We start from the raw sequence: 27,636 nt of genomic DNA, 5'->3' as shown, positions 1-27,636 counted from the left end.
CTTCATCATATCTGCACATGGAAAGGGCAGGCCTGTAATGCTACAACACCATTCCCTTCTCACTCATCATGCACATTGCCCTTCTCAACGTGGCTTGCTCTCATGACGGAACATGGCATGCCAAGCACGTTTTCCAACTTGTTAATCATTCCCCGGTGCAATTACATAATGGCTCCAGTTGGTGGCGGTAAGCACCACGTTAACGACACATTCCACATTCCTCATTGTGTTGTTGCTCTGGAGACCGGGAGATCGATGATCGATGTTCGGTCGCCGCGCTGATGGCATTCGTCCTTATTTCTCACTTAACAGAGTGAGCCGCGTGAAGGCTGCCATCTTCCACTCCATTAGCAATGGCCTTAAAGAGAAAAAAATATATAGTGATCGATGTTTCGGGCAATCAACATTTTTCATGGCACGTAAAAATATGTACTATGAAGAAGGACCATTGCCCGAAACGTTGCCCATAATGTATTTCTCGTTTTAAGGCCACAGTGTAATTGACCAATGTATTAACTTTATTTACTTTAGAGCGATAATAAGGTAACAATATAATCGTTATGTTGTGTATTATACAGCGTTGCATCGAACTAGGGCCCATTTTTAAGAGAACATTTGCCTCTAGACATTTGGCAGTCAACCAGCATTTAACAGTCAATCAAGCACACATTTCTAAGCTCTATGTGGAATAAAAATAGGCTCTTCTAGATGTAAAAAAAAATCAGCCAACTTTCCAACTCATCTCATTACAAAATACACTGCAAAATTCCTTGTTTGGATTCAGCACTTTCATATTTGTGGACAATGAAGACGATTTTACTTTATTCGAGTTAGGGTTTCAATACCTGTACAGTACAGTGTGTGCATATACACATGCCTGTGCCGTGACGCAAGCTCGCAAAGTATTCTCTTACAAAACAACGTTATTTGAATCGCCCTTCTACCAACATCAACCAGGTCAGATCTCACGAGGCCTGCTCTGAATCATCTGTCCAGATTTCTCTCTGCCGCTCACATCGATCCAGGGACCGTTCAAATTGCCTTTGTATTATGGGAGTGTGCTAAGTGGCCCTTAATTATACTACAGCGTGTGTGGCGTTAACTGCTATACGTACTGTGTATTGCTGAGGTAGAAGTACACTTTGTTACTTTAAACATAAACGACTCTTCATGCGGTTGTTCTGTAATTGCGAAACCAAGGGATTAGAGAAGCAATATAATAGATCCCAGTCTGTGGATTAAGCGCTGAGGAATGCAGCGAATTGCCTGCCCCCGTGTTCTGCCAAACAAGTTTACAATGCGACACTCATCATCCTGTTTAGGCAAACTACGGGGCAGTTTACAGGGCAAATTACCTTCATTATCCACTTCAGATGAAGCCATTGGCCATCCACTAGACCTGTCTTTACTATTCTCATTCACTAAAGGGAATGGCCAGGCTGCAGCTGAGCCCTGTACCAAAATACGTATGAAGTACATTATGGAATACAACATCATTATTATACAGTAATAATATAAAGCCCTTACTCAATCCACCGCTGGATGAAGACCTCCCCATACTGTCAGTAAAGTGGGTTTTGGGCCATACGTCACCATCGTAGTGTGTGTGGGTCTATGAAGAGGTTGTCCAGGATTGGTTCAGACAGCACTCACCGCTGATGTTAGCCGTGGCCAGGAATCGAATTCAGGTCGCTGGGTTATTGGCAGTGCGCTAACCACTGCACCGCAGCTCCCTGCCAAGTAGCGTACAGGTCTGTGTGTCTGTGTCGACTATGCAGGGAGTCGCTTCTGAGTCTGGTACAGGCGGCAGACGGCGTTGAGGAGGTGCAGTGGTGGCATCAGCGGCTCGAGTCCTGGAGACATGTGATCCTGGGACATGTGATCTTGAGACGCGTGATCTTGAATGTAAACTGATTGAAACGGAGGCTTCAGTGGCCAAACAATGTTCCCACAAATAAGTGACCGTAGTTGCAACATTACAGTACGGTGTATATATAATTTGCATACACGTAGATGACGCATTAGTGAGTCACTGTTGCGAATAGGAATGGCATAATTCCAATGTCTAAAAATAATACCGAGAAGAGCTGGGGTGTTGTTTCGTGTGGCCACATGGGAGGAGATCATTGGCACGTCTGGGGACCGTGAAGGCAGATGGATGCTCGCGAGCACGAAGCCTGCATTCTCTCTTTTTCGCATGGCAGGATTTGGCGATGGCGATAGGAAATAGCTTCAATGTGGACACATTTGAGGCAACAACAACCGCCATTCGCCACTAAGTGGCGGTGACGTCACCACGACGCTTGTGCCAGACCATGTGCACGTTGAGGCCACGTGAAGTGTCGAACGCCCGCTGACGGGAGGTCACGGGGCAGACCCAGGTGCCACGGGTCGACTGACTGCGATGACTGGCTGGTGCACCACCTCTGCCCCCTACTGTACCAACTTGCTGTGCTTTAGCCACCCGGTACTCCGCTCGTTGTTGTGAGCGTCGCTCCTCCTCACTCCGTTGTTGTTGGAGGGCGACTGCCTCCATATGCCCAGTAGCGTCCTTCACGAGCCTCCTCCACAGAGGCCGATCTTGACACCGCTGGTATCAGTCGTCAGCAAATTCACTCAGCTCCACATCCTCCTGTACCACATCACTCCATCTCTTCTGTAACCCATGCCGCGCCCGTTTAGCCCCCTCTATTCGGCCGAACAAAAGCTGTTTAGGCATGCGGTTGACTGGGCATGCGGGCTACATGAACCAGCCAAAGCAGCCTTGCCTGCCGGAGGAGCTCACCGATGGGACCTTGTCCAGATCTTTCAAGGATTTGTGAGCTCCTCACACAATCCAGCCTGGTTAAACCCAGGATGGATCGTAGGCAGGCCAGTCTAAATGTTTCCAACCGGCGAAGATGAACCATTCGGGAGGTCCACGTTTCGCAAGCGTAGAAAAGGGAGGGAATGACCGTGAAGCTGAAGCTTCGTGTGGAGCGACAGACCAGGTAGCTTCCCCAAAGCATTACACATACGATGAAAAGATAATGCCGCTCGACTGATTCGGAGTGAGACCTCTGCTGTCAAACCGGAGCCAGTCATGAGCACACTGCCCAGGTATGGGAAACTCTCTACTCTCTCCACAAATGCCCCATCACCAATTGGGAGTTGTGGGGGTGGAGTGCCGGATGGTACAAAATACCCAGGCAGGTGCTTAGTTTTGGTAGGGCTGATGGTAAGGCCTCACCTCTTAGTGGCACACTCCAGGTTCAGCAGCAACGCCTCCAATTCCTCCTCTGAGTGAGCGGCAATTACCGTGGTTGACCAATAGGGAGCCATCCCTTGACCGCATCCGGGCATTGAACAGCCTCCCACTGTATCTGTACCAGATGGAAATTCCTCCGGTACAGCCATCAAAGGCTTCACAAACTACGTGGTCGAAAAATATGTGAAATAATGTGGGAGCCAGAGGACATCCCTGTCGCACCCCAAGGTGAACAGGGAATGGCTCCGACTCCTGGCCACGTAGTTTTACCCGAGCCCGCTCACCATTATGAAGGTCCTTAATGATCGTGAGCAGAGGGTCAGGGACTCCGATAGCACGATGAATAACCCAGAGCCCAGGCCTACTGATGGTATCATAGGCCTTGACCAGGTCAATAAAGCAGAGATGTAGGTCTTGTTGGAATTACCGGCACCTCTGCTGTAGCAGACGGACAGAAAATATGTCATCTGTGCAGGACCAACCTTTCCTGAAACTGCATTAGGGCTCCGCAAGCCTCTCCTCAGCGTGCCTTGCAAGGCGATGTTGAATAATCCTTGCCAGGACCTGTCCTGGCACACTGAGGAGTGAGATGCCCCTGTAGTTGTTACAGTCTGTGCGGTCCCCCTTCTTAAAGAGGGGGACCACCAGGGCATCCTTCCAATCCTGCAGAACCCGAACAGTGGTTCAGACTGTTGTTATGATGTCATGTAGGGCAGTCTGTGGACAAACGCCACCCTCCCTCAGCATTTCGCTTTGGAGATCATCTCTGCCTGGTACCTTTCCTGGTCTCAGACTCTGGATCGACTTTAGTACTTCCTCAACAGATGGCACCTCAGCCAGCCACTCACAGGGGGTGACTTCTTCCAATATTTGAGACACCGCAGCCTCAGCAGGGTCATCCCCACTTTGTCCCACGATGTTTTCCATGCCGAGGGATTTCCCCTCCCCCAGGACTGCACAGAAATGCTCAGCAAATCTGCCAACCTGTTCCTGGGGGGTTGGAGATTGGATCACCGTTTTTTCCCCTAATGATGGTAATAGGTGTGGTGCTGCAGGTTACTTTTTTGATGAAGTTAAATAGTGATTTGTGATCGCGGGCCATTGAGGCAGACTCCATCTCCTCAGCAACCCGTGACCATCACCCATCCTTGCAGCGCTTCACGGCTCTCCGAACCTACGAGCGAAGGCTGCGGTAAGCCTGCTCATTCTCTGATGTGGGATGCTGTAGACGATGAGAGTGGGCCTGTCGCTTTTTTTCGGCCAGCCTGAACACCTCCTCTGTCAGTCAGGGTCTCTGGGGAGGTCTGGACCATGTACCCAAAGCAGCCATTGCAGCTGCATGAGCCACAGTCCTAAACCTCGCCCATTTCCCCTCGACATCTGGAGGAGTGGGGGACGATGCCAACCCCAGCCGCAAGCGATGATTAAATTCTCACTTGCAACTTTCATCAGCTAGCTGAGACCCGGGCCACCTTGGGTTTGAATAGGGTCCTGGGTGTACACCCACCACCATAGTGGAAGAATGGAAGGCGCATCAATCAGATGACAAGTCGATGGTTAGTGGGCAGATAAGCTCTATGGTAGATCCTGGTGTCAAGGACATGGGCCCGCATCCGCTGTTCCATCACTACATAGTCCAACAGTTTGTTCTTGCTCGTACCCGGCATGCATCCATGATGTTGTGTGGATGAGCCAAAGCCGGAACAGCGTGTTGGTAATTACAAGCCCATGGGCTGTACAAAAATCTAGCAGCCTCCTACCGTTGTTATTGAGCTGATCTGGCCCATGCCTTCCAATCACTCCAGACCAGGTGCCAGCATCATGACCAACTCGGGCATTGAAGTCGCCCAATAGGATGACTCTATCCCAAGGGACCACTTTAGCTAGCACCTGTGACAGGTCATAGAAGCCATCTGACTCATCGGCCTTGCCTGCATCCCTCCACGGATGTTCGTCTTCGGTGGGGGCATAAGTAACCACGACCACCACTCCGGTTGATGGGAAGGCGAGTCCAAAGTAGTCTGGGGCTTACCGCTTCCCACACTTCACCACCACGCTCCTATGCCCCCTTCATTCTTTTGTTCAGAAGAAGAGCCACTCCCTGTTGTTTGGTAGTCTCTTGTCCCGAATAGAGGACTGTCCACCCCTCATGGTGGCAGGAGCCAGAGCCGGTCCACCGGACCTCCTGAATACCAAAGAAATTCAGGCGGTACCGGTCCAGCTCCCGACAGAGGAGTGGCAGCCTCTCCTCTGCAGTGAGCGTTCGAACATTCCATGTGGCTACCCTCAGTGGTTTTTTGTTGTTGATTCAATCTCCTGGCTCCGCCAAATGGGGTTTGGCCAGGAGATGTCATAGACGCCTGTCCCCCCGGGGCCTCCGGCACAAGCTTATTAATTAGATATTTTATACGTGGTTTTGTGCTAATTAATTGAAGTTGGAGGGGTTACCAGCTCCACGCACCCGTCCAGAGCCCTCATTTGGCCGCTGTGGTGATTACAACCGCCATGAGGGGAATGGTTAATCTAATTTGGCCCTCCCTCCATGGCATTGCCCACCACAGCGTTGCCGTCCAGCACCACGACGAGGTAGGGGGTTGTTTTTGCCGGACTTTTGAGGCACACACACACACGCAACACGTATACTAATGTAGTGCACACTACCACAGTGTCCCTGCACAAGCCGCACGCAGACGTTCACAATGTCGGTGTCGGGTTTAGCCAATGTCACTGCACCACTTAGAAGCACCGTTTGCCCAAGGCCACCGTCGTATCGATGTTGTGCACAGGCACACATTCACATTTACAGCCTCGGGGAGGAGGGATATTCACAGTCCGCATTTTAAATGTGAAAATGTGTTCCAGACGCTGGACATTCCATCAAAACTGGAAATACGAAAGTTTGACTTTCATTCTAGTGCCGATTTGCAACAAGTTTGTATGGAAAAAAAGTACCTGGCCTATTTGACGATGGGGATATTTTGTATTTGCATGCACAACGGTTAACGAGAATGCAGTATTACTTGATGCTGCTGCTTGGGAAGTAGTGCCAAAGCACAATGAACAAAAAAAGCTCAACATGGCACACGTGCTATGAAGAAGGGCCATTTCCCAAAACGTCGCCGATTATGTTTTTTTCCTTTAAGGCATTGTTGTTGCCGAGTGTGTTCTCTTATTTGAAGGGAAATAGGAAGGTTGAACACTTTCTTGAGTGCTGCAGTATGTGGGTCTACTGCATGTGTGATTCACGACCACTGGTAATGGTCTTTTTATGCTCTTGTAAAAAAGCAAAACCTCAGTTAAATGTTGAATGTGCCTGTACCTTTCATAATAGATTAATATACATCTTTATCATGAAATTAATCATCCACTTCATAATTGTTAATTTACTGTATCATTTGGTTGGACCATGTTGGGTGATAATCAGATGAAGCACTGGTAGGTGTAGAATCTGTTCTGCCTTGGCTATGAAGTGATCCTGAGCAACCCTCTGACATCATGGACACGTGAGGATCATCAGATCATCAGTGGAGTGGAAATCCAGCAGTGGACCGACAGTAAAAGGGCTGTACATTGTAGTAACCTTGCTATCATTCGATTGCCAGAGTTGGAAAACAAGACGGTTTCCCAGTTCATAAATCTGTCACAACAATGCTGAAGAATGTGGATGATGTCATTCTACAAAACAACCAAAGATGTAAACAAAAAAATAATGGTTCTGGAGTTATTTCCAGCACGTACTTTTATTTTATGTTATCCTCAAACATGTACGTGACATACATACACAACGTGACCTATTTTCCACCGAGGATGTGCACTTCTGTCGAGGCGGGCACCTTTATCGGTTGGCGTGTGCTGCTCTGAAGCGAGTTTCACAGGACCCTCTGATGGTCGTGTTGGTGGGTGGGTGGGTGGTGTTGGGAGATTGCTCATCATAATAACGCTCGTGCCGTCTGTCCAAACACACACCGCTTTGCGGTCCACAGAAAATAAGCTTTGGCTGTTCCTATCGGGTGCGGAGAGGATGCTTGCAAGGGAAACAACAATTTTGGGATTAAAAACTATTTCTCCACAATGCACCGCTTAGCCCACCCAATCATCATCACTACGTACAGAAAAAGGCCAAAATGGAACCAAGGTCTAAATGTTAAAGCACCTCTCCAATAGACTGTTTTTTTTAACACAGTCCTTGATCACCGACCCCAAGGCCCAAAAGGTCAAGCCGCCAGCAACAAACAGCACTCCTATCACAGTTGTAATAGATGAGAGGCAAGGCTTGTATGCATTATTACAGCTACAGGTGTAAAAAACAATTACAGATCTTAACATTATTACAAACTTGACGTAATTTTTTTTATTAAAGATGCAAGCATATTCTTTGGGACTTTCAGTAAAGTCATGTAGATAGGTTGAAAGAAAATAAAAAAGACTACCTACGTGACTTTACCGAAAGTCCCAAAGAATATGAATTCCTGCAGTCACGAAAGCTTTAAATCAAGAGATGCAAGCATATTTTATCCTATGAACTTAAATGCATTCTGAGAACAATATAGGTCCCTGCTCATATTGAGTTACGTGGTGTTCATCTTCATTCAGTGATGCTCCTCAACCAGTGGTTCCAACTCCAAATTCCGAGAGCAGAGGCCTCCACTGACGGCTTTCCGTAAAGTGGAACTGATTTGAATAACCTCAGGGTGATTATGGGCCGCTTTATTCCTCGACTGACATACCTCACGAACGTAATTCACAAGGACAATAAATGCAGTACGCCATGTCTACATACTGTACAGTGAAAATGTACATCTAGTGGCAGCCAAAGTCACGTCTCTTGTTTTTAAATTCATGTCAAGTAAGATAGAGTGATGTGACATTTAATTTAAAACACGTAAACTCAATCGTGTACACATGGATTGAGGAATGTTGCCCAACACGTGTTTGTCTTCGGACGTGATTGGCGAGCGGTTCGGAAGCTGTCAAGGCACAACGACGTGGTTGCGCGAGTGTAAATTCTGTAGTTCTTTTTTGTCCTGGTTTGTCTCAAATTTTTGCGCAACCCTTGAACCAGCATGGCCGGTTTCCTAAACAGCAAGTCCCAAAGATCAACACAACAACGTTATGCTCACGTTGAGTTCACGTTGGATCACCTTTGTGGCTCCCACGTGCCTCGCAATAGTCCATCGTACAAGTCGTGTGGATGATGTCTTTAACCTGTTTATGTCCTCTAATCCATATGTTCGTCTTGCCGTCTCCGCTTCTATGCACACTTTTCAGTTGTGTTGTCGTAAACGGCCACCCTCCTGAGGCACCTCACGGGCAGGTAGTCCAACACCGATCGGCATAGCAACAAAAACTAAAAGCTTTCGTGGAGAAATTCACCACCAAATGCTCTGTGAACCGAGCTCGGATCTGTTTATCATTACACGAGTCGTGTCACCTTAACCAAGGACACTCCGTGGCACGCAATGGATTGGAAGGAGCGAGTAAATGTTTGTGAACTGGAGCTCAGCGTGCCGTGGATCCTGACTCTCACAAACACCCCCCTTTGACTCGTGTTGAGGTGGCACTTCCTGCGGATGGGAACACGGCAGTGACTAAGGGCACGACTCTCGCTGATCCGATGCGATTGCTGCAATCACTGGGGCGCATTCGACTGTGCAATGCCGCACACGTTTTGAAAATGTAACTTGTGCTCGGGCGGATAATTACCGATTCCACCTCCACATTTCCGTGCCCTCATCACTCATAGCATGACTTCACTGCATGGCGGAAGTTCACCGTCGCATCACATCCGACCCCTCTCTGGCGGTATTTCACAATTTTAAAATTATATAATCACCCCATTGCGACCGCGGCGCAACGCAACAGTGGAACAAATCGTGAATCTGTGGATATCCGAGCGAGTACATGGGTCTCGGTGTGAACTCGTCCACTGGCAGCCTATGCGTATCCGAGTCGATGGGTCTGCGCGAGTCTGCATGAGCCTATGGGTCTCTCTCTGCAAGCCTCTGAGTCTATGGGTCTCTGTGCGTGTCTATTCATGTATCTGAGTGAACATATGATCACTGCGAGTCGCTGTGAGCCTGTGGTTCTCCGTCTGAGCCTGTCTAATGCCAGCGATCTCCGAGGGCACGAGTGGGGTTCACGCAGCAGCTCGAGACCACAACCCAGACCGCGACCTGCAGCTGCGACTCCCATTCATAGCCACGCGAAAGAAGAAAGCTGTTGCGGCACCGTGCGCACTGCGGTTATTCCATCGTCGGTACGTGTGTGTGTATATACGGCTGTGCCGAGCACCCGAATAGCCTCTTCGCCATTGGTAACACAACCGTGTGTAGGGTTGTAAAGCTTTCCAGCAAACCTTTGCAAAATCCTGATCACCTCTTAGCAACCGGTGGCCAATAACACCAAAAACAAACATTGCCCCGGTCGTGCCAACCCGCCTCGCTAAATCGCAGCGCTTTTAATCTTTCACAGAAGTGGGTACACACTCTCCACAATGACTCATTGTTTACGCAGGTAAAGCGCACGCATAGACTATGATGTCAGGTCGGGATTTTGCACCTGTGGAGAGAAGCTGTTGTCTGCATTTCAAAGAGACACGTTCAACTTTACACGTCTTGCCTGTGGCTGCCGTGGACTAGCTCGTCACTTCTCTACAGCGGTGGCGGATTCGTAATCAGTACCGAGGGCATTGTTTCGTTTATTTTGCTTCCATCGAGATGAGACAATGATACTATGGCAATGTGCAATGAAACTAAAAAATCGAGTTAGATTCCCGGCCTCGGCTTGAATCAGTGGCGAGCGATACCTGAACTGATCATGGGCATCCCCGCTCAACAACTTGCGCCGATCAATGTGGTGAAATATGGTCAGACAACCCCCATCCATGACCGATATGGCTTGCGGAGGTCCTCATCCAGCAGCAGATTGACAAAGGATGATGGAACGATCCTTCCCGTCCGCTGCACACGCGCCGATCTCCGTGTAGGACGCCCCTACAGGAGCAATCCCGCCTTGGGCTTGCCGCTCCATCGGCAGTTTGCCAGCGGCCATCGGCCCCCCGAGCGACCACGCGTCCTGCCCAAGCCAGTTTACAGTCACAAGTCGTGATGACGTCTTTAATGTGAATGCGTTCTCTAATCCACGAGTTCATCTTTTATTCTTTCAGTATGAAGTCAAACACGCGGCTCTATGCTGCGCTTACCTATGCAACGCATTCTTAGCAATAAGAATTGATTCTTACACAGACAATCCCAATTGTATGCCGTGCGTTTGAGAGTTTATATCAATTAAATTGATGCACGGGTGCACCTCTAATTGCTTGAAATGAAGCGGCGTGTACGCTAAAAGGGTTTTCCCCCATGTGGCAATCGTGCCACAAACGGTAATTACATTGTCCAAGTCGCCATTGGCAGCTAGCGAGCAGCTGGCACGGACTTAAATAAAGCTGAACAGGGCTTTTAAGTTGGCACTTAACCTTGGTTGGCACATGAACCTGAAATTGCCACAGGGATTTAAATTTGGCACGTGGCCTTATGACTGTAACATGGCTTTCAGGTCGGAATGTGGCTTTTGAAGTTAAGAGCGCAGCTTTAAAGGATGGCATTGGTAAGGATTTATAAGTGGGCACAAATTGGTAGATTTTGGCGAGTGTCCAGACAGAGCCTTTACAATGTTGACCCCACGGTGGCTTTTACATTCAAGACGATCTGCTGCCGTCGACCAATGTGGTCAAAACTAAAACTCGGCCAAACCAGGAAAAACAATCATTAAAAATGCATGAAAAAAAGAGCCACTTCAATAGAAATATATTGAACATGCACAAGCAATCGCAGCCTGTCTTTATGTGGGAAATATCCAAACCAAATCCTAGGCGACACAATTTTTTGTAGATGTGGGTTTAAGAGTCAAATGTACATTAGCGCCGTCATCAACACCTCGAAAAACCACCGGGGCAACCCACAGAGTCCAAGCATTCACAGCGGGGACAATCGCGGTCTGTCTGACGCACCATCGGCTACACTTGAGCTGAAGGGACGGAAATGAAACAAAGCTAGGGTGGTTCTGAAATAAATTATATGAGCAGAGAACAAGCAACTTTCAAAAATGTTATTTTATTCTAAAGGAAGTACCAACAGGAAAGCAATTAGTATTATTTAACGGATTACATAGTTATTGTGTATACACATTTGTTCTTTTTGAGCAAAATATATTTCCACCTCGTCATAAATGTTCACAGTAGACGTTATTCCCGTTAAGCATGTAGCCAAGTTCGTAACGCAACCGATGGAAACTGCACGCTTACATCTTGTGTAGCTTTTAATCCTGTTGCACGTGAATAAATCTGGGCGTGCGTTTGACGTGTGACCGTGATTCATGCCACCACGAGGTTTAAACAGCAAGCCCTTCTCCATCAAGTCAGCAGGTCATGTCAAAGCGAGAGACATCGTCGTTCACGACAGCAGCCCACCTCTGCAAACCTCCGGACCTCTGCCAGACGCAGATTCGGTCAGGTGAATGGGAGAACTATCTTGAGAACCAGTGGCAGCTTCCTCTTCAATTCAGGCTGCAGGTAGAAAACAACGCGGCAGATCGCGTTCCAGGAGCCCACTTGGATTGCCCGTCGATGATTTTCATCCCCAGATCCGGTGGAGGACCGCTCGGCACCACCGCGGCAAGTCTCGCCCCCATGACAGCACCGTGGTAAAACCGGAGCTTACAGACTTCTAATCGTCAAACCAGAGCCAAACCAATGAAGCATTCAATACCTTCAACCTCCAAGACATTTTCTGCTTTAAAAAATGTAATGGAGCGTTCGTGTTGCGCATGGTCTTCCGGCGAAGAGTGCAGGGGGCTGCTGGCGATCCTCGTTCATTCCAAACCTCGGCAAGCATTCGCCAATGGCACGCACGCACACTCCGTGTGCTCGCTTCGATGTGCACAGCGGTGAGGGTTAGAGTGAGTGTGCTATGGCTGAGTGTGGGCAGAACCGATGTGATGCAAACTGATCGTTAACTACAACGGGTCTAAATTATAAAAAACGCAGCTTGAAAATATTACAAAGCTTAAAAGCAACAGAATAATTTAAACGAACTAAAAGACCTGCGTGTGTTTAGAGATGAAAGTTTAAAGCACATTCTACACACAACTGCCATGCACATCCCCCTTTGGCTAGTGTTGTAATTCTCACAAACGTGAAAATAATGTGCATACCATGTGTTGGTCATTAAGTAGGGTGTCCATTTCAGCACAGCAGCATTCGTGAAAAGAAAAAAATACAAACGACGTTTTAAGTGGCCTTGAGAAGGCCAGTGGCAATATTCACACGCCCAACGTGATGCAGAGAGAGAGATAGACACACACCAGCCGCCCTCTAAACAACAGCAAATCTCCCAACAGAAGCAGACAATGAATAACAGAAAGAGAATTTCACGTGTTGGCAACTTTTCAACTATCATATAAATATTAAGTTTGTGCTCTTTGTGGTGAATGACATCTCCCAGTAAAATCATCTGGTGTGGTGGTGGTGCTGCTGCTGCTGAGACGGCTCCAGTTTCACCCGACGGGGGATGTGCAGAATGAAGAGAATGTGACGAGCGAGTTCGCGAGCACCCGCAGTCTCGTGGCAGAAAACCCGAGGGGGGCTAAACACCGCCATTTAAAAGGGATTCGTCTAATTATTACAGAGCAGAGAGTTCATTCCTTCCCGAGTTCTGTTATTGCCATCGACTAAAAAAAAAACGTTCGGTTGCAAGTCCACCGTGGGGGCCCTGCGCTTCGAGAGCAGCAGCAGCCCTCGTTTAAGACGCGCAGTGAAGTTTGTTCTTTCTTAGTTTCGCCATCTTCCTCCGTCAAACTCTTATCTCGTCGTCGTCGTCGTCGTCGAACGTGTAGGACTCCCCGGGCTCGTCGTCCGAGAGCTTGTCGAACGACCCCGACGAGAACTTCCGGCGCTCGTCCTCGCACGCGACGCCGCTCTCCGCCGAGCTGCCCGACGACGCGTGGCTGCCGGCCGAGCGCACCGTGTGGCTCGGGGAGGCGTACGGTGCCGGCGTCGCCTTGGCCCCCGCACCCCCGAACACGTCGTCCCTCCGCGGGCTCGCCGCCTCGTACACCACACCGCTGTCGTGGTTCCAGTTACGCGGCGCCGGCGCGCCGTCGCCCGTCGACCCGGCCCGGCTTGCGCGAGCACGGCCGCCGGCCCCCTTGCCGGCCTCCTCCTCGTCGTCCCCGTCGCGGTCGCGGTGGAATTCCCACGTTTTTCTCGGCGCCGGGTCACACCTCTCCGGCGACGAGGCGGAGGCGGTGCCGTAGCTTCCCTTCATGTCCATGACGCTGAGGATGTCGTCCAGCATGGAGGGCCCCAGGTCCAGGTCGAATGCCATGCCGAGGTCGGCGCCGCTCGGCGACGGGAATGGCGCGGCGTCTCCGCCGTAGTTGTCGTAAGACTCGATGTCCGAGCCGCTGCTCCGCTCCGGCTTGGGGTGGCCGTTGGCGACGCGCCCGTCGTCCGCGGGCTTGCCGTTGGCAGCGTGCCCGCCGGGGGCTCCGGCGCGGCTCCCGCGGGAGGCGAAGGACCACTCGGCGTCCGCCCGTGGCGCCGACTCGTCGAAGAGACCCGAGTCCGGCGACGAGAACTTGGCCTTGGCGCCGGCGGCGGGCGCCGGCCAGGCGTCGGAGGGGGCGGCGAGGCTGGCGACGGGCGAGGGGAGCGGCGTCGCGTCGGCCGCGCGGTCCGGGGGCGCCCCGGGCTTGCTCAGGAAGGACGTGTCGCCAAACACGTCCCCGCCGCGGCCGATGTGCATCGTGTGCCGGAAGTCGCCCAGCGGGCCGCTGATCATGTCGCGGTCGATGCGCGAGTTGCGCTTGGATTGCCTGAACATGGGCATGGCTGCAGTCCGTCCCCCCCGGCGAAGGAAGCACCTGCAAGCGTAATTGGACAAAGACCGGTGTCAAAACAAGGCATGGCATTTGGCTTTCGTTCGTTTTATTCAATGTGCGTCGGCGAAAATTATTGCAATTCTCCTTGATGGAAAAAAAGGTCTTTTATTGGAAATGATTCACGACTGCACCTTGAATGCAATTCTGGTTGTGTGTGTTTCAATGTCATAGCTGTAACGTACACAGACAATCACATCAGGTTTTTTTTAACGTACGTAAAGTAAACGCATTTTAGCTGGGAAAGAATCAATGATTACCGTAGCAGCCACACACAGCGGCATTATAATTGTTGGCGCAGCAGACAGATTGCAACTTTTGGTAAATATTAGATACAATCAGCACAAATTACATTTCCCTATGGCTAAAAATAATTAATGTCAAGTCACTAAATTCGCCGAAATTTTCCCAAAATTATTATGAACACGGTTAAGTGCAAACGGGTGCAATCTTGCCCTCGCCAAACCGTGTCGGCTACGATGCCAAGTTTCAGTTTTTTTCTATATCGGTAACTTCCTCTTAAACAGTCTCACCTACTAAGAATTAAATAATGCATGCAACACAGGAATGGTACGCTTCACAGCATGCACTTTGCATACCTTGAGGGAAGTTATTTTAACACTAAAAGAAACACACGCACCATCGTGTAACGCCACAATCACGGACGATGTTACTCGGTGAATAGGTCCCTTTTACAAGCGGCAGCGACACAAGGGGGTACAACATTTACCAGTCTGGGATTTCAGCCTTGTTTGTTTTTACAGTCAGTTCACGGTTTAACGCTCTTGGCAGTTTCATCCTGCAACATCAACCACAGTCGGGAACTCGCATTTATAAAAGTGGGACCTTCCCCCGTAAATTATCCTTGCAATTTACAATTTGGGTTTTAAATACCGCCGCACTGGAGGCGCTGTTAAAATGTTGGCATACTTTGCAACCACCCACAAGGGGCTTTCACTTGAAAATAAGTGCCAGGTGACTGTAACAGTGGATGGTGTTTAGGTTTTATGCAGAAAAATGTGTAGGATCTGATCCAAACAATACAGTTTCAATGATAAATCAGAATTTTGCAAAGGCACATGGACTCTCTAAATTGTTCACATGGTGCAGCAATTACCATTGGCTCAGTCAATGTGCAAAACAAGCTTATGGCTTAACTGGGTTCCGCCTTACTGAATTAATGTAATGGCCTATATCCATTTTTATTGGATAAATCTAACCTAATTGTGCAAAAAAGGATTGTAAATACAATTTCACTAAATGCTTGAGAATATTTTAAGAAAATGCGCCTTCCTAAACAGTTAAAATTTACGACTAAAGGAAAACAATACCAAGCGTAAAAAAAACAGCTTTGTAATTTTTTTTCTGTACTGTAAACATATACGTAGGTAACACAGCTGGAGTATCTTTTCCAGTAAAGTGCAAAACGCGCTTATGCATGTTCAACGACTTTCCCGCCGTACGTAGCCAACCGTGCTAATCGGCATTGCAAGTGCTGCACCGGCTGCCTGGCATTAGCAGCGGCTTTATGAGCCATAAGCAGCTGGGCCCGGCACGACCTTCTCGGGTGGCCGAAACGCCAACGCTCGTTTTGCCATGCCGCTCATCACAGGGAACAAAAAACCTGCACGCAATTACCTCCGTGCAGTGGAAGTAGACGTGCCAATTAAGGATAAATGGGCCTCTTTCAAAGCGACTACTCCATACGATTATGTCTGTAAACTCCAAAATAGCAATTGCAATCCCTTGGCCAATAGCTGTCCAACAAAAATGGAGGCCAGGTGGTTCCGGGAATCGCAGCAACTCGGCAGATACCGCTCGCTAACTTCCTGCGTGTGAATCCCGGTCCTCAAGTGTAGCGAGTTGATGGCCTAAGCCTGGCCACCAGAGAATGTGTTACATTTCGTTTTGTACTAAACTCAAATATCACGTTGACTGCCATGATGTAGCAGAGTATGCTAGAAAGTACGAATAGTTCTGTCATATCTGCTTCCACGGATCATTCTCTCACGAGTGTAATGCATTGCTTTACGATAATTTAGTGGACAATTCATTTCTCAGAACGAAAATTATGGTACAATGGGAATGACAATTGGGAAGACAATGCTCTGTACGGACCACAGCAATAACTGTAGTCCATACATGCAACTGAAGCTGCTTAGTTGGGTGAATGGGTTAAGGGAAACTTTTTAAATAACTTGCATTTGAAAAAAACATTTTCTATACAAGATTTCATTAAAATTAAGCAAATAGTGCCCGCACTACCACAGCATCCCAACGTGACCTCTGCGTGCATGCACTTGCCACCGGCGTATTTTTCACCGCACGTCACGAGCTATTTTGAGCTCTTAATCTTCTAAAGCGTAAACTCTCGGAAGCCTTTTGAGGACTTTCAGACTTGAGAAGAGCAGTGTGGAGTGAAGTAAACGTAGTATGGTAACCCATATAAAAGCAGGGTCCATAAAGACACACCGTCACCATGGTGTTATTATGGTTAGTGCCCTGCACCTGCAATCCAGAGGTTACCTCACCACCAAATGTATCCACCCAGCAGTGTAAATGGGTTCAGAGTCCATCGGCAGGTCGCGTGTGGTGGGATAAGGTGTTAAATAGCGGAAGGGTAGGCCAAATACCATCCAGAGCTCGCCAGAAGTGGTGCGACCAAAACTGTAGCATTGCACCTTTACCATAGAGAGATGTCATCCACACTTAAAACAAAAGTCTCAATGAGACAGCAGTTCGAAGTGGGTCAACAACAACGAGCACGTGCGTTGGCAGTGCGAACGCGTTCGCTGTCCCAGCAGAGCCTTGCTCCTCCTGACCCCACGCGTCCGAGCGAGTCCTCGCGTCCCTGCGCTCCAGTCCCGGCCGTCCGCCCGCCCCACATCTCCGCCATGCTTGTCTCCAGCACTCATTACGCGCATTAAGGAAATAAGCTGCCGACATTTTAACTACAGTTCAACCCGCCGTTGGAAAACGACGAAGACGATACTTTTGTGGACACTGTGTAGTCACGTGTTTCTTGCTGCCTCGCTGTACTACGGCATCAACATGGAGTTCCCTTTCTCCAGCTACGGATGAACAAATGACCGATGGAACACACAGGGCTAGCCTGATCGGCGCTAGCATTACGAGCATCCAACACAGGATCAAACGCAGCTAATGTGTGGACACATCAGAATATCCTATTAATGCGAATGGTATGGCTTTAGGTCGTGTACCGTAAAGAGGTGAAGTGACTTGCATTGAAACAATGAGCAGCTCGTGTTTGGAGTGTACTTTGTGAACGTGCAGCATTACCCCAAAGGCCACCAGCTGAAACCAGATTCTGGAAAGTTTTTTTTTCTGTTGGCAGCAAAAAGGACTGCAAGGCAACTGCGTACCCGTTTTACCCTTATTTGGACTCATCAGCAAGGTATAGCCAGCATTGGTTCCTGCTGTCATTTGTACCCGAGGGTCTTCTTGTGTTGACCAGTTCCCTCCCCACACTGGGGACAAATTTGAAATGGCTTAAGAGCAACAACAACTAATTCAAACACTTTTTCTCGTAGCTCGTTCGGCAATGTGGTACAGTATTTAGACAAATGGCATCTAGCTGCCCTCTTTGTACTTTGGAGTGTGCATGTTCACGGCTGATTACGCCTCCGCTGGCCAACTGGGATCGAAGGCAATGTGGGAGGAAAAGTGTCAACATGCCGCAGCGAATTGGGGCGCGTCGTCTCTGACAGCGTTAGCAAAGGATCAAGGTGAAGCCCTGCAATTTCCTGCGTGCTTGTTCACGATATTGCTGGTGGAAGGACCTCCACTAGAGGAATTTCCAAAGTCCATTCGGTCGACTATTCCACACCGACCAGATGCGTTGGAGGAGGTGGGCATCGCCACACTCCACCGCACACCGCAAGCGATTGACTCGCTTGCGGTGTGCCCATTTATGTTGCTGTTGGGTATACAGAGGGGGAGATCGAGCCGGTGACCTCTGGACTGCAAAGTCCAGCGTTCCATCATCATTACCCCACAACACCCACAGGCAGCACAATACCTTACGGTTCACGTGCACGGGAGAAACAACGTTAAAACAACTCAATATTTGCAATGCCATTTAGAAGCATCCAACCACCCGGCCTGTTTGTAGAAAGAATGTTTCAGCTGTTTGGCTCAAGCATGAAAAAGAACACATTCCACTCACTTTGCTTTCAAAGTTACGGCCAGAATCTGGCAGTCGGCAACTCTGGACTCAACAGCTGTAGCATAAACTGTGAGCAAAAATGAGCAATGGTAAGAAAGTAATGGCCACAACAATGAGCAATCTGAGCGTTACTGTTAGTTGCTAAGAGGTAAAAAGCCTAAAACCATGACGACCGAAAGCATCCTAATGATAAACGACATCTTCAATGGATTTGTCGTTGTATCTCCCCAAACGAAGGGCCACTGTCCAAAATGTGAAATTACTATCAGATGAAGTGACATTTTGGCCAATGAACCTTCATAATATGAACCTTTAGAATCAATATTAAACCGCATGTTCGATGCATCCCTTTTGTAAATGAATGCAATATCGGTTAGAGTCATTTCCATTGAGTGGGTGTCAAGTATTTTCAGCCTGTAAAGTAACATTTGTAGACGCTTGAAAATGGCACAAACCTGTCCAACAGCGGAAAAGGAAGGGGAAGACCGCATTGCTAAATCCAGCACAGACTACAATGTGCGCTCGTGTCCTTTGTGTATTCACTGCATTGGAAATAGTTGGGCGAGTAGCAGAGTAGAACGCATCCATCACAGACAGAGGGGACATGGCCTCCCCCGAGAAATAGAGCATTGTTCTTGACCTAAACAATGGTAAGGTGACCAACAAAGTGTGGCCATCAGTGTTACACGGAATACAATGCAATGAAATCCACACGCACCATTGCATTTTCGTGTCTCCTTACACGATGAGCTCTACACAACGCATCAATCCTGTGTTTAACCTAACGAGAATCCAATTTTGATTTAAAGCTTTCGTGACTGCAGGGATTCGTATGCTTGGTTCTTTCAGAAAAGTAACGTAGAAGGGAAACAATAAAATAATAAAAATATAAAACAATCAAATTCTCACGTTTCGAATTTTGAATACATTTTCTTGCTGTGGTTTTCACACCTGATGATGATTTGCTTGTGTTGCAGTCGAAACGTCGTGATAATTTTATTGTTTTATATTTTTATTAATTTATTGTTTCCCTTCTACGTGACTTTACCGAAAGAACCAAGCATACGAATCCAATTATTGGAGGTGGAATATCTTTCAGGAGCATGAGTAGGAAAAAAAACACAATTGCATTGGAATAAAATCGAGTGGCATAATTTAAAAAAGATGTGCTTAATACAGAACGTGTAATAAAGCATTGGCAATGTTGGCCCTAACTCATTTTATTTATTATTTTTAAATATTTTCTTATTTGACCATGTAAGACCTCCTGAGCTGTATAGCTCTATCTTGACTTAAAGCTTTCGTGACTGCAGGAATCCACTCTTTGGTTCTTTCGGTAGTCACGTAAGTAGAAAATTAAATAATTCACGACGTTTCAGGCGCAACACAATTGACGTGGCCACAAATTATATCTCAACAAAGTGGCTTATCATGTGGAAATTTATAGCAGCAGCCAAAGACTCTTCGACTAATGGTAAAGTGTAGCGATTATTTTTTCAGCGTATAATCAATCTTGACTTAACGTTTTTTTCGTGACTGCAGGAATTCATATTCTTGGGTCTTTCGGTAAAGTCATGTAGAGGTTTAAATAAAATTACAAAAAATAACAAAAAAACTACGTTTCGATCGCAACACAAGCGTTCGCCATCAGGAAGAATGCTTGTGTTGCGATCAAAACGTTGTAGTATTTTGTTATTTTCTTTGAACCCCTCTACGCGACTTTACCGAAAGACCCAAGACTATGAATATATAACCAATCTCTTGCAAAGGACAGATGTGTACTAGTAATGTTGTAATACCCCTTAATTATCAACCAGGCAAAAGCCTCACCGAGCCTCAGGAATTGTTTCACGAAGGTCCTAACTACAATCGGATTTAGGCCAATTTTATGATTGAGTGTTTGGCTTGGCAAGAGGGAACCTAGAAAACTGGAAACCCGAGTACTAGAGAAAACCAATATATAAGACACTGCACCATTACATGGCCATCTCACAGCCCCAAGCCTGGAAAGCCCCTGATGGTCACCCATCAAAAATACAAACCAGGCTTAAATTTGCTTAGCTTACATGATCGGATAAGATTGGGCGCATTGTGGGTGATTTGGTGGCGGCCGTGCGGTGAGATGTGCGATGAAGTGACAGGAGAAACTACTGGAGCGAGTATGCAAGCAGACAATAAAACGTCGTGTAAGAAGAAGGCCATGTGATGACTCAAAGGTGCAACCATTGTTAAATCATCAGCTCATGAGTCAACAACAGCCCGATGCATAACACAATGCGCCACGCTGTTCCATAAGGACTGTGCCGGTTTAGCGGTGCTTCTGCATGTCATGGACTATACAAAGCACCACCACCGTGATCGATTCAAATGATCAATTACCCAATACACAGGAACGCCCGTCTGTCTGTGGCCACCACCACGACAACCGCAAAGAGCACCGATTAATGGGGGCACGGAACGTCTGTTTGGCAGTGACATCACCGTGCTTCCTGCTGGTCTCAACAATGGGACTTATCAACGATGCCGCAAGCCGCGTTCCACAGAGGGCGCTCTTCGCCCAAGAGTTGTTCGACGTGCTCGCTGCGTCTCTGGGCACGCCCCTGGTCTGTCTGTGCCGCCGCGCCTGTTGCTCAACCTTCATCCTCCTCGTGGGTGGAGGAGTCTGGCTATAGGGCTGCGGAACAAACGCCTTGGCTAATTAATGAGCACGCTGCTGGGTCACGTGACGCCTTCCTAATTGACCAGAGGGACGGATCACCGAACACCTTTAATTAGAATGTTGCGGATGTTTTTTTTCGATGTTCAGCAAGTACCAAAAAAAGCACCAGTGTAATTACCAAGCTTGTTGGCGTGCTCACGCATCTGAACGTTTTACAATCTGCTTCATATGTTAGATTAGGGGGCTGCGGATTTAATTGAAGACGACAGTGCGTCTGCAATGTGAGATCACAGTTGTACGTTTTGTTTTTAGTGGTGAAAACAGATCGTTTAGGTTAACCCCTGGAAAACTCGGCTCTTCGTGTCACGTCCCACACATTCTCTTTACTTAACCACGTGATCTCATTTGCAGGCAAATAAATGCCCGATCGAAATCTCCAAGAGTAACTTGCATGGCTGTCCCCACTTTGCCAGCATGGATTTCTACATCTGACGGACAGCACATTCCGCATGGCGAACGCAAGCGTCCTAACGTTCTCCCAGTGCACTCTCCATAATGCCCCCAGCGATCGCGTAGCATGGCAGAACAACACATGGCAAAAGCAAGCTCCCGCCCAACACATGGCTTTCTGGCCTCCAGGGCAAACAGATATTTGATCCATATGGCCAACTTTGATAGTGGCAACTGCCCAGAGTGGTGAACTGTGATTAAACAACTCGCAGCAGTGCGAGGAGGCCTTCATTCGGCAGGCGAGCGACAAAAGGCTGTGTTGCATTACATTCTTATATTTTGTATAAGGTTGAAAACCCACAACTTGGAATCTGGCTCTCTAAGATCACCACCTCCCAACAGATGCGTGTGTCACCAAATAAGACAACATAACCATCCGCGTCCTTGCAGAGAATACGATACAAATAATACGATAATCAGACAATTCGTCTCAAATTCATAAATCTCTCTCCACATAAAAAATCGAACATATATATGTTAAATGTACACATCTCATCAGTCACACGGCCGAATGGGAGTACATACATTCATCAGCATTTGCTTCAACAAGCAAAACTCTGCACTGGTTTCCACACTCAAGTGTCTCATCAGCAGTATCAGCCCGCTGTGGCTGTGGTCCATGAGGCATGCAGGGAGGGCCACAGTCCATGTGCACAAATGGGGGCCCACGTTTGGCCTCACCCTGGTACAGTGCAGCAACAAATTTTTACTATCCAACGTCTTGGTCGCCTTTACAATCCACAAACCCTAACCTCTCAACTGCACCGAACTGCACAATATCACGATCAATCTTCTCCTCGCGAGCTCACAATACGCAGCAGCGCTTACACAAATAGAACACAGCGCTTCGCGGGACATTCCTCACTTCTCCAATGCGGTTATTTGCAAGTTAAACCAACTCCTGGATCTACCAGTAGCGGTGAGCGCACTGCGCTACGAACCTGATCACCCCACCCGAGCGCGAATCCGGGCCACGGCTAACATCAGTGGCGAGTGATACCCGAGCCAGCCCTGCCTCTCCACACACACCAACCCGCACCAACCGGAGGGGTGAAGTATGGTCAAGCGACCCCCCACCCCCCCCAGCCGCCCGCCCATCACACCCTGCCATCAGACAAAAGAACAACGACTTGTTGCGGAATGTGTGACGACGATAACATAGTCCCTGGGTATCACTGTGGCCACAGACATCGCCATGCACTAACAGCACGCTGTTGCCTTGCGGTGTTGGGGCGTTGTTGTTCACTCTCCAGCCACCCTAATCAAGCCCGCGATCAGCAACACTCGCTGGGGTCTGCCGTGTGGTCCGGCACAATTAACATGCGTAGTCCTTGGTCAATCCGCTCCGTTTCGTGTAGGGGCGGGCGGCGGGGGCGGTGTTTGACCATACATCAAACATCTGGTCAGTGTTGAATACTGAACCCCACGGATGTTAAAGCCGTGTGTCCGAGAATCGAACTCGAGGGACCAAAGGTTCGTCACGCAGTGCGCCAACCACTGCGCCACCGCTCCCCAGAAACTTTGCAATCCCGCAACCAACACCTCTCTCTCAGCGCGGTGCGTACGCACCACCAACAACAACAACTCGACACTTACGTGCTCGACAGCAACACTGACCACGGCGACCATGCATTAAGGGCCATTTGCCCGAAACGTCGGTTGCTTTCGTTGTTAAAGAGCCACGCGGCGTTTAAACATCGCCAGAGTCGCGTCGCACACAGTAAAAGCGCGGTCCGTGCGTGGATAGCAGCAGCAGCGACTCCGCGTGTTAACGACGGCGCAATGCTGGGTAGCACGGGGGGGGGGCAGCACGGGGGGGGGCAGCACGGGGGGGGCAGCACGGGGGGGGGGGGCAGCACGGGGGGGGCAGCACGGGGGGGGGCAGCACGGGGGGGGGCAGCTCCTCGCACCGGCCGCGCGCGTGTACCGAACACGGCGAACGGCCTAAAGACGAGTCTTGACACACAAGACAAACCTCACCTTGGTGTTAACGCACTAGCGGACGGTGCGTTGCATATAGGTGTCCTCCCTGTCGTCCCTTCCAAAAGAGGCGCCGCAAAACAACAACAACAAGAACCTTCCCAACGTCGGAGACAACCGGCTTCACGGGGGCAGCGGGCGGGATCGCCGAGTCGAGGAGCCGGAGGGAGTGAAAGAGCCGCGGATGAGAGGGTGAGAGGGTGAGAGGGTGAGAGGCGAAGGTCGGCGTGCACCGCGGTCCTCCCGAGTTGCTCTCGCGGCGGCGGCGTCGGCCCGGCGAGTGCCGCACGCGGGGCCGCGCCTCCCCCGATACGCGGATCAACACCACGCCCCTCGGGCCTCGCAGACCAATCGTCGAGCGAGGCCCTACGCTCGCGCGCGCGCCCCTCGCCCAATGGCGTCGCGAGGCCGCCGTAAGGGGGGGGCGGGGCCGAGCCGGGGTGTGGGCGTGGCTTGGGGGTTTTTGCGCCGCCCAATCCTGGCGGCGTAGGGGGGGAGGGCATTAAATTTAAATGCGTCACGAAATACCAAATGGAGCGTGGGAGCAGGACCAAATGTTTGACTTGTTAGTACCCCCACCTGAGATGGCAAAGTGTGAGTTGCACCAACGTGTTTGAATCTAAATAATATGAGTTAATTAGTATGCTATCATATTATCCACCTTGAAATATACAGAAACTGGCAATCCTAAATGTATGCCAGCATAATCCTAAATATCTACCGAATTATACTCTGGCCCATCGACTCAAATTCAGTTCACATAAAATAAGGACACTGTACATTACTAACAAAGAACAAAGTTATTTCCTGCTCATATTAGCATTTAAGCGCTGCGTATAACCCCAAGTACTGCTGGAAAGTCCGCATTCTTATGTCGAGTGCAAGTATATACAGAGGACATTCACTATTGACTTTCCCAAAAAATGTTAGTAGTTTTATCGACCCCAGAGGGATTATGGGGCTAAGTCAACCTTCAACCAGTAGTTGAACTCCAAACTTTCCAAATGTTAGCCGCTTTGCTGCCAAGCCACGTAGCCTGTTACCACTTACAACATAAATGGGTCAATACAGCAATATGCATTGCGTATTTTCTAATTCATTGCAATTAAGACTGCCAACATTTAATCGTTGATGTTATATTTCACTTACGGTGGTGGTTTTGTAATTAATGTTTGCTAGCAATGTACCAGTGAATGTCTGGTGCATTGCCAATTTTTTTCCGACTGTCAAACCTTAAATAAAAGTTTGATTTAAAACAACATAATACAGTATTGCAACAAATTTACAACCCCTGGGCACTGTCGTTTTCTTAATACAGGGTTGTGTGGAAGAAAGTGCAGCCAAATCCACCGTTGTATTTCTACGTCCCACGTCTACGCTCCTCGCGTTCACCAACCCACACACAAGCCTTGATCCAGCAGTGGATTGACAAAGTGTACATGCGTGAGAGCCAGGACTGTGGGAGGCCTAAGTCCACGACGCGTTTGTCTTCACGAGTCGTGTATTGTGATGAGGAGTCGGTCTGTGATCCTCCAGTGCGGATTGAGACCCAGCGGCACAATATCGATCGTGTGGGATTGTGTATTGTGGTGGAGGCGCACGGGGCGTGTGTGTATTCTGAGAGATTTAATTGGCGTCTCTAAATTTCACAACAATGCACGGGGAACAACTTACGCGAGCCAAGCCCGCAAGTGGCTCACACGGCATCAGCATTACTCATCGCTGACCGTGAAATGGAGTCATCATCCGTCATGCGCTGCTCTGCTTTTGGCAAGACGAGGCTCAATTCGGAGTGGGGGAGAAAGAACCCCGGGGGAGAGGAACAGACTGGGATGAATTGTTGCAGTTTCCGGATACTCCAGCCTCAGGGCTGATTCACCCACATGGAGTTTTCCAGTCTCCGTTATTGTAACCGGTTATAGTGGGGCGCCACATTTGCGTCATACGAGCAGCGGCGACTGTGTGTGTCAATGAGGGTGCAGACACCCCAACAACAACAAAATCCTGGAATTTCTGAGTCCACATTGTTATCCCTTCAACCAGGCGACATAAGTGCTGATTAAGCTGATGATGCTGATGACGGAATCTTTAAACACATTCGCACACCAACAGTAAGCTCAGTGCTGAGTCGCCAGCAGTTGTGTAAATGTATGATAATTATGGAGCAGTAAAACTCATCTTATCCGTGACAAAGTGGTGCGGGTACGAACTTCCCGTATCCTGTCTGGTAATCTGCTCAGTAACCACCAATGAGAACCACCCAGCGTTCGCTAGGACACCGCCAACTGCCACTGTGAAGCGGTGTCCTTGGGTACCACACCAGGGGCTATCGCACAACGAGAGGGAGACGTATGGGGGCTGGCGAGGGAGAAAGCGAGGAGAACCGGTCGAAGTGGACGTTCGTCACGAGTGGGGACCCACGGCGTGGACGCGATGTAACGGCAGTAGTCGTGATGCCTGTGGGTCAACAAAGGTCATGGATGTCATTGATAGGGCAGCACATGGTTGACATTGTCATGCTAGAATTGAATGGTCCACACGAGAACAAGAATCGCTCGTGTCCGGTTCTCGCTCGTAAAAAAAAATATTCCCTCAATACATTTCTCTTGGGTTAAATAAATGAACGTAATATTCAATGGACTGTACAGTATAATGTAATTAACAGTATTTCTACAGTCAAAGCACCAGAAAAAAAACCAGTGTAGAAAATGTATATAAACTTTACTGAAACTATTCCTCAAGCTATTGGCGATATATGCAAATGATTGTCATTTTTCGTTTAATTATTATTGATGTTTTATGAACTCATAACATCGTCATTTTCTGCAGTAAACATAACAAAAATACAATTTACAGTCCTTCGTCAATCCACTGCTGGACGAGGGCCCTCCTTACATCATATTTCTCATGCAGATTGTTTGGCCATACTTCACCATGCTGCTCATTTGCAAATTGGTGAAGGGGAGGGGGCCCAGGACCGGGGCGAGATAGCACTCGCCACTGATGTGAGCCACAGCCGGAAGTCTAGCAGCGTTGTACACAAACCACTGAGCCCACGAATGTTGATGCTTTGTCCACGTGGTCACGCAGAGTGTACGAGAATGTGGCCGAGCTCGAGAGAAAAGGACGACTACCGATGATGTAAGTTTGGGTGTTGAGAGAACCAGTGACTCATATGTCCCTCTGCCAAGACCAATGATTAATTGCCCAAGTATTCAGACAACGCTTTCTAGAGCATGTACAGCTTTAAACGTACAATAATTAACATTCTAACCAATGCGTTAACTGAATATTTAAACTCTGTTTTTATACTACTTCTTTCATGAAAACGATCGTACTCTATTCCTGTTGTTTTATATAATTGTGCAGAAGACTTTTGGTGTACTCTTTGGTTCTTTCGGTAAAGTCACGTAGGTACAAAAATAAAATGAAACAAAAGATAATATATCACGACGTTTCGATCGCAACACAAGCGGCCGTCTTCAGCGAGAGAGCTGATTCAGCTGTTCCACTGCTGGATTATGTTTTCCGCCTGACTACGGCCGCTTGTGTTGCGATCGAAACGTCGTGATGTATTATTTTTTGTTTCATTGAAATTTTCTACCTACGTGACTTTACCGAAAGAACCAAAGAGTATGGATTCCTGCAGTCACGAAAGCTTCAAATCACTTTTGCTATAACCAACTCTCAACCCGGCGAGAGACATCAGTGGTACTGCGAGCAGCTCGTTATCGGAAAGTTGGCAGTTCCAATTCTGGTCGGGGTAGGTTCACTCAGCCCATTCATCGTCCCTCCAAAGTCTATAAATTGAGTACCACTTTGTGGGGGAATCAACAACGGTCGATCCTGCCATAAGAATGAGCAATGTCTACCACTAGATCGGAGCTGTAAACGGGAGATGTGCATTTGAGCAGGAAATCACACTTTGACTTTTAACAGTCTAATGTCTAGCCTTGAAAAATGCTGGTTTTCCAGTTATTCGTCTGCAAGAAGAGCTGCCCAGCCCCATCCCTCCCCCACCCCTCCCTTCCTGTCCACCGCCCCCCCATCCCATCCCAGCTGCCACCATTCCCAACCCCCATACACCACACTCCCGTGCACATTAAGTATTTATCCCTG

At 48.6% G+C, this 27,636-nt stretch overlaps 1 protein-coding gene across 1 annotated transcript; it reads right to left on the bottom strand.

Annotated features, from left to right (window-relative positions):
- Positions 1–11,339: 11,339 nt before the first annotated feature.
- LOC116957872 (uncharacterized) lies at positions 11,340–23,832 on the bottom strand. The gene is made up of 2 exons (XM_032980311.2): positions 23,518–23,832; positions 11,340–14,167 (listed from the first exon to the last, which is right to left on the bottom strand). The coding sequence occupies exon 2, from the start codon at positions 14,131–14,133 to the stop codon at positions 13,096–13,098; it is 1,038 nt and encodes a 345-aa protein (XP_032836202.1). The 5' UTR covers positions 14,134–14,167; positions 23,518–23,832; the 3' UTR covers positions 11,340–13,095.
- Positions 23,833–27,636: the final 3,804 nt, after the last annotated feature.

Source organism: Petromyzon marinus, chromosome 3, assembly GCF_048934315.1.
Source record: "Petromyzon marinus isolate PM22_M1 ecotype Great Lakes invasive population chromosome 3, UKy_Petmar_22M1.pri1.0, whole genome shotgun sequence".
NCBI classification, from domain to species: Eukaryota; Metazoa; Chordata; class Hyperoartia; order Petromyzontiformes; family Petromyzontidae; genus Petromyzon; species Petromyzon marinus.
This window is presented reverse-complemented; position numbering and strand designations above follow the sequence as displayed.

What these genes read in the sequence shown, in the direction of transcription:
- LOC116957872 (XM_032980311.2), bottom strand. Translation starts at nt 14,133, where the DNA reads ATGCCCATGTTCAGGCAATCCAAGCGCAACTCGCGCATCGACCGCGAC.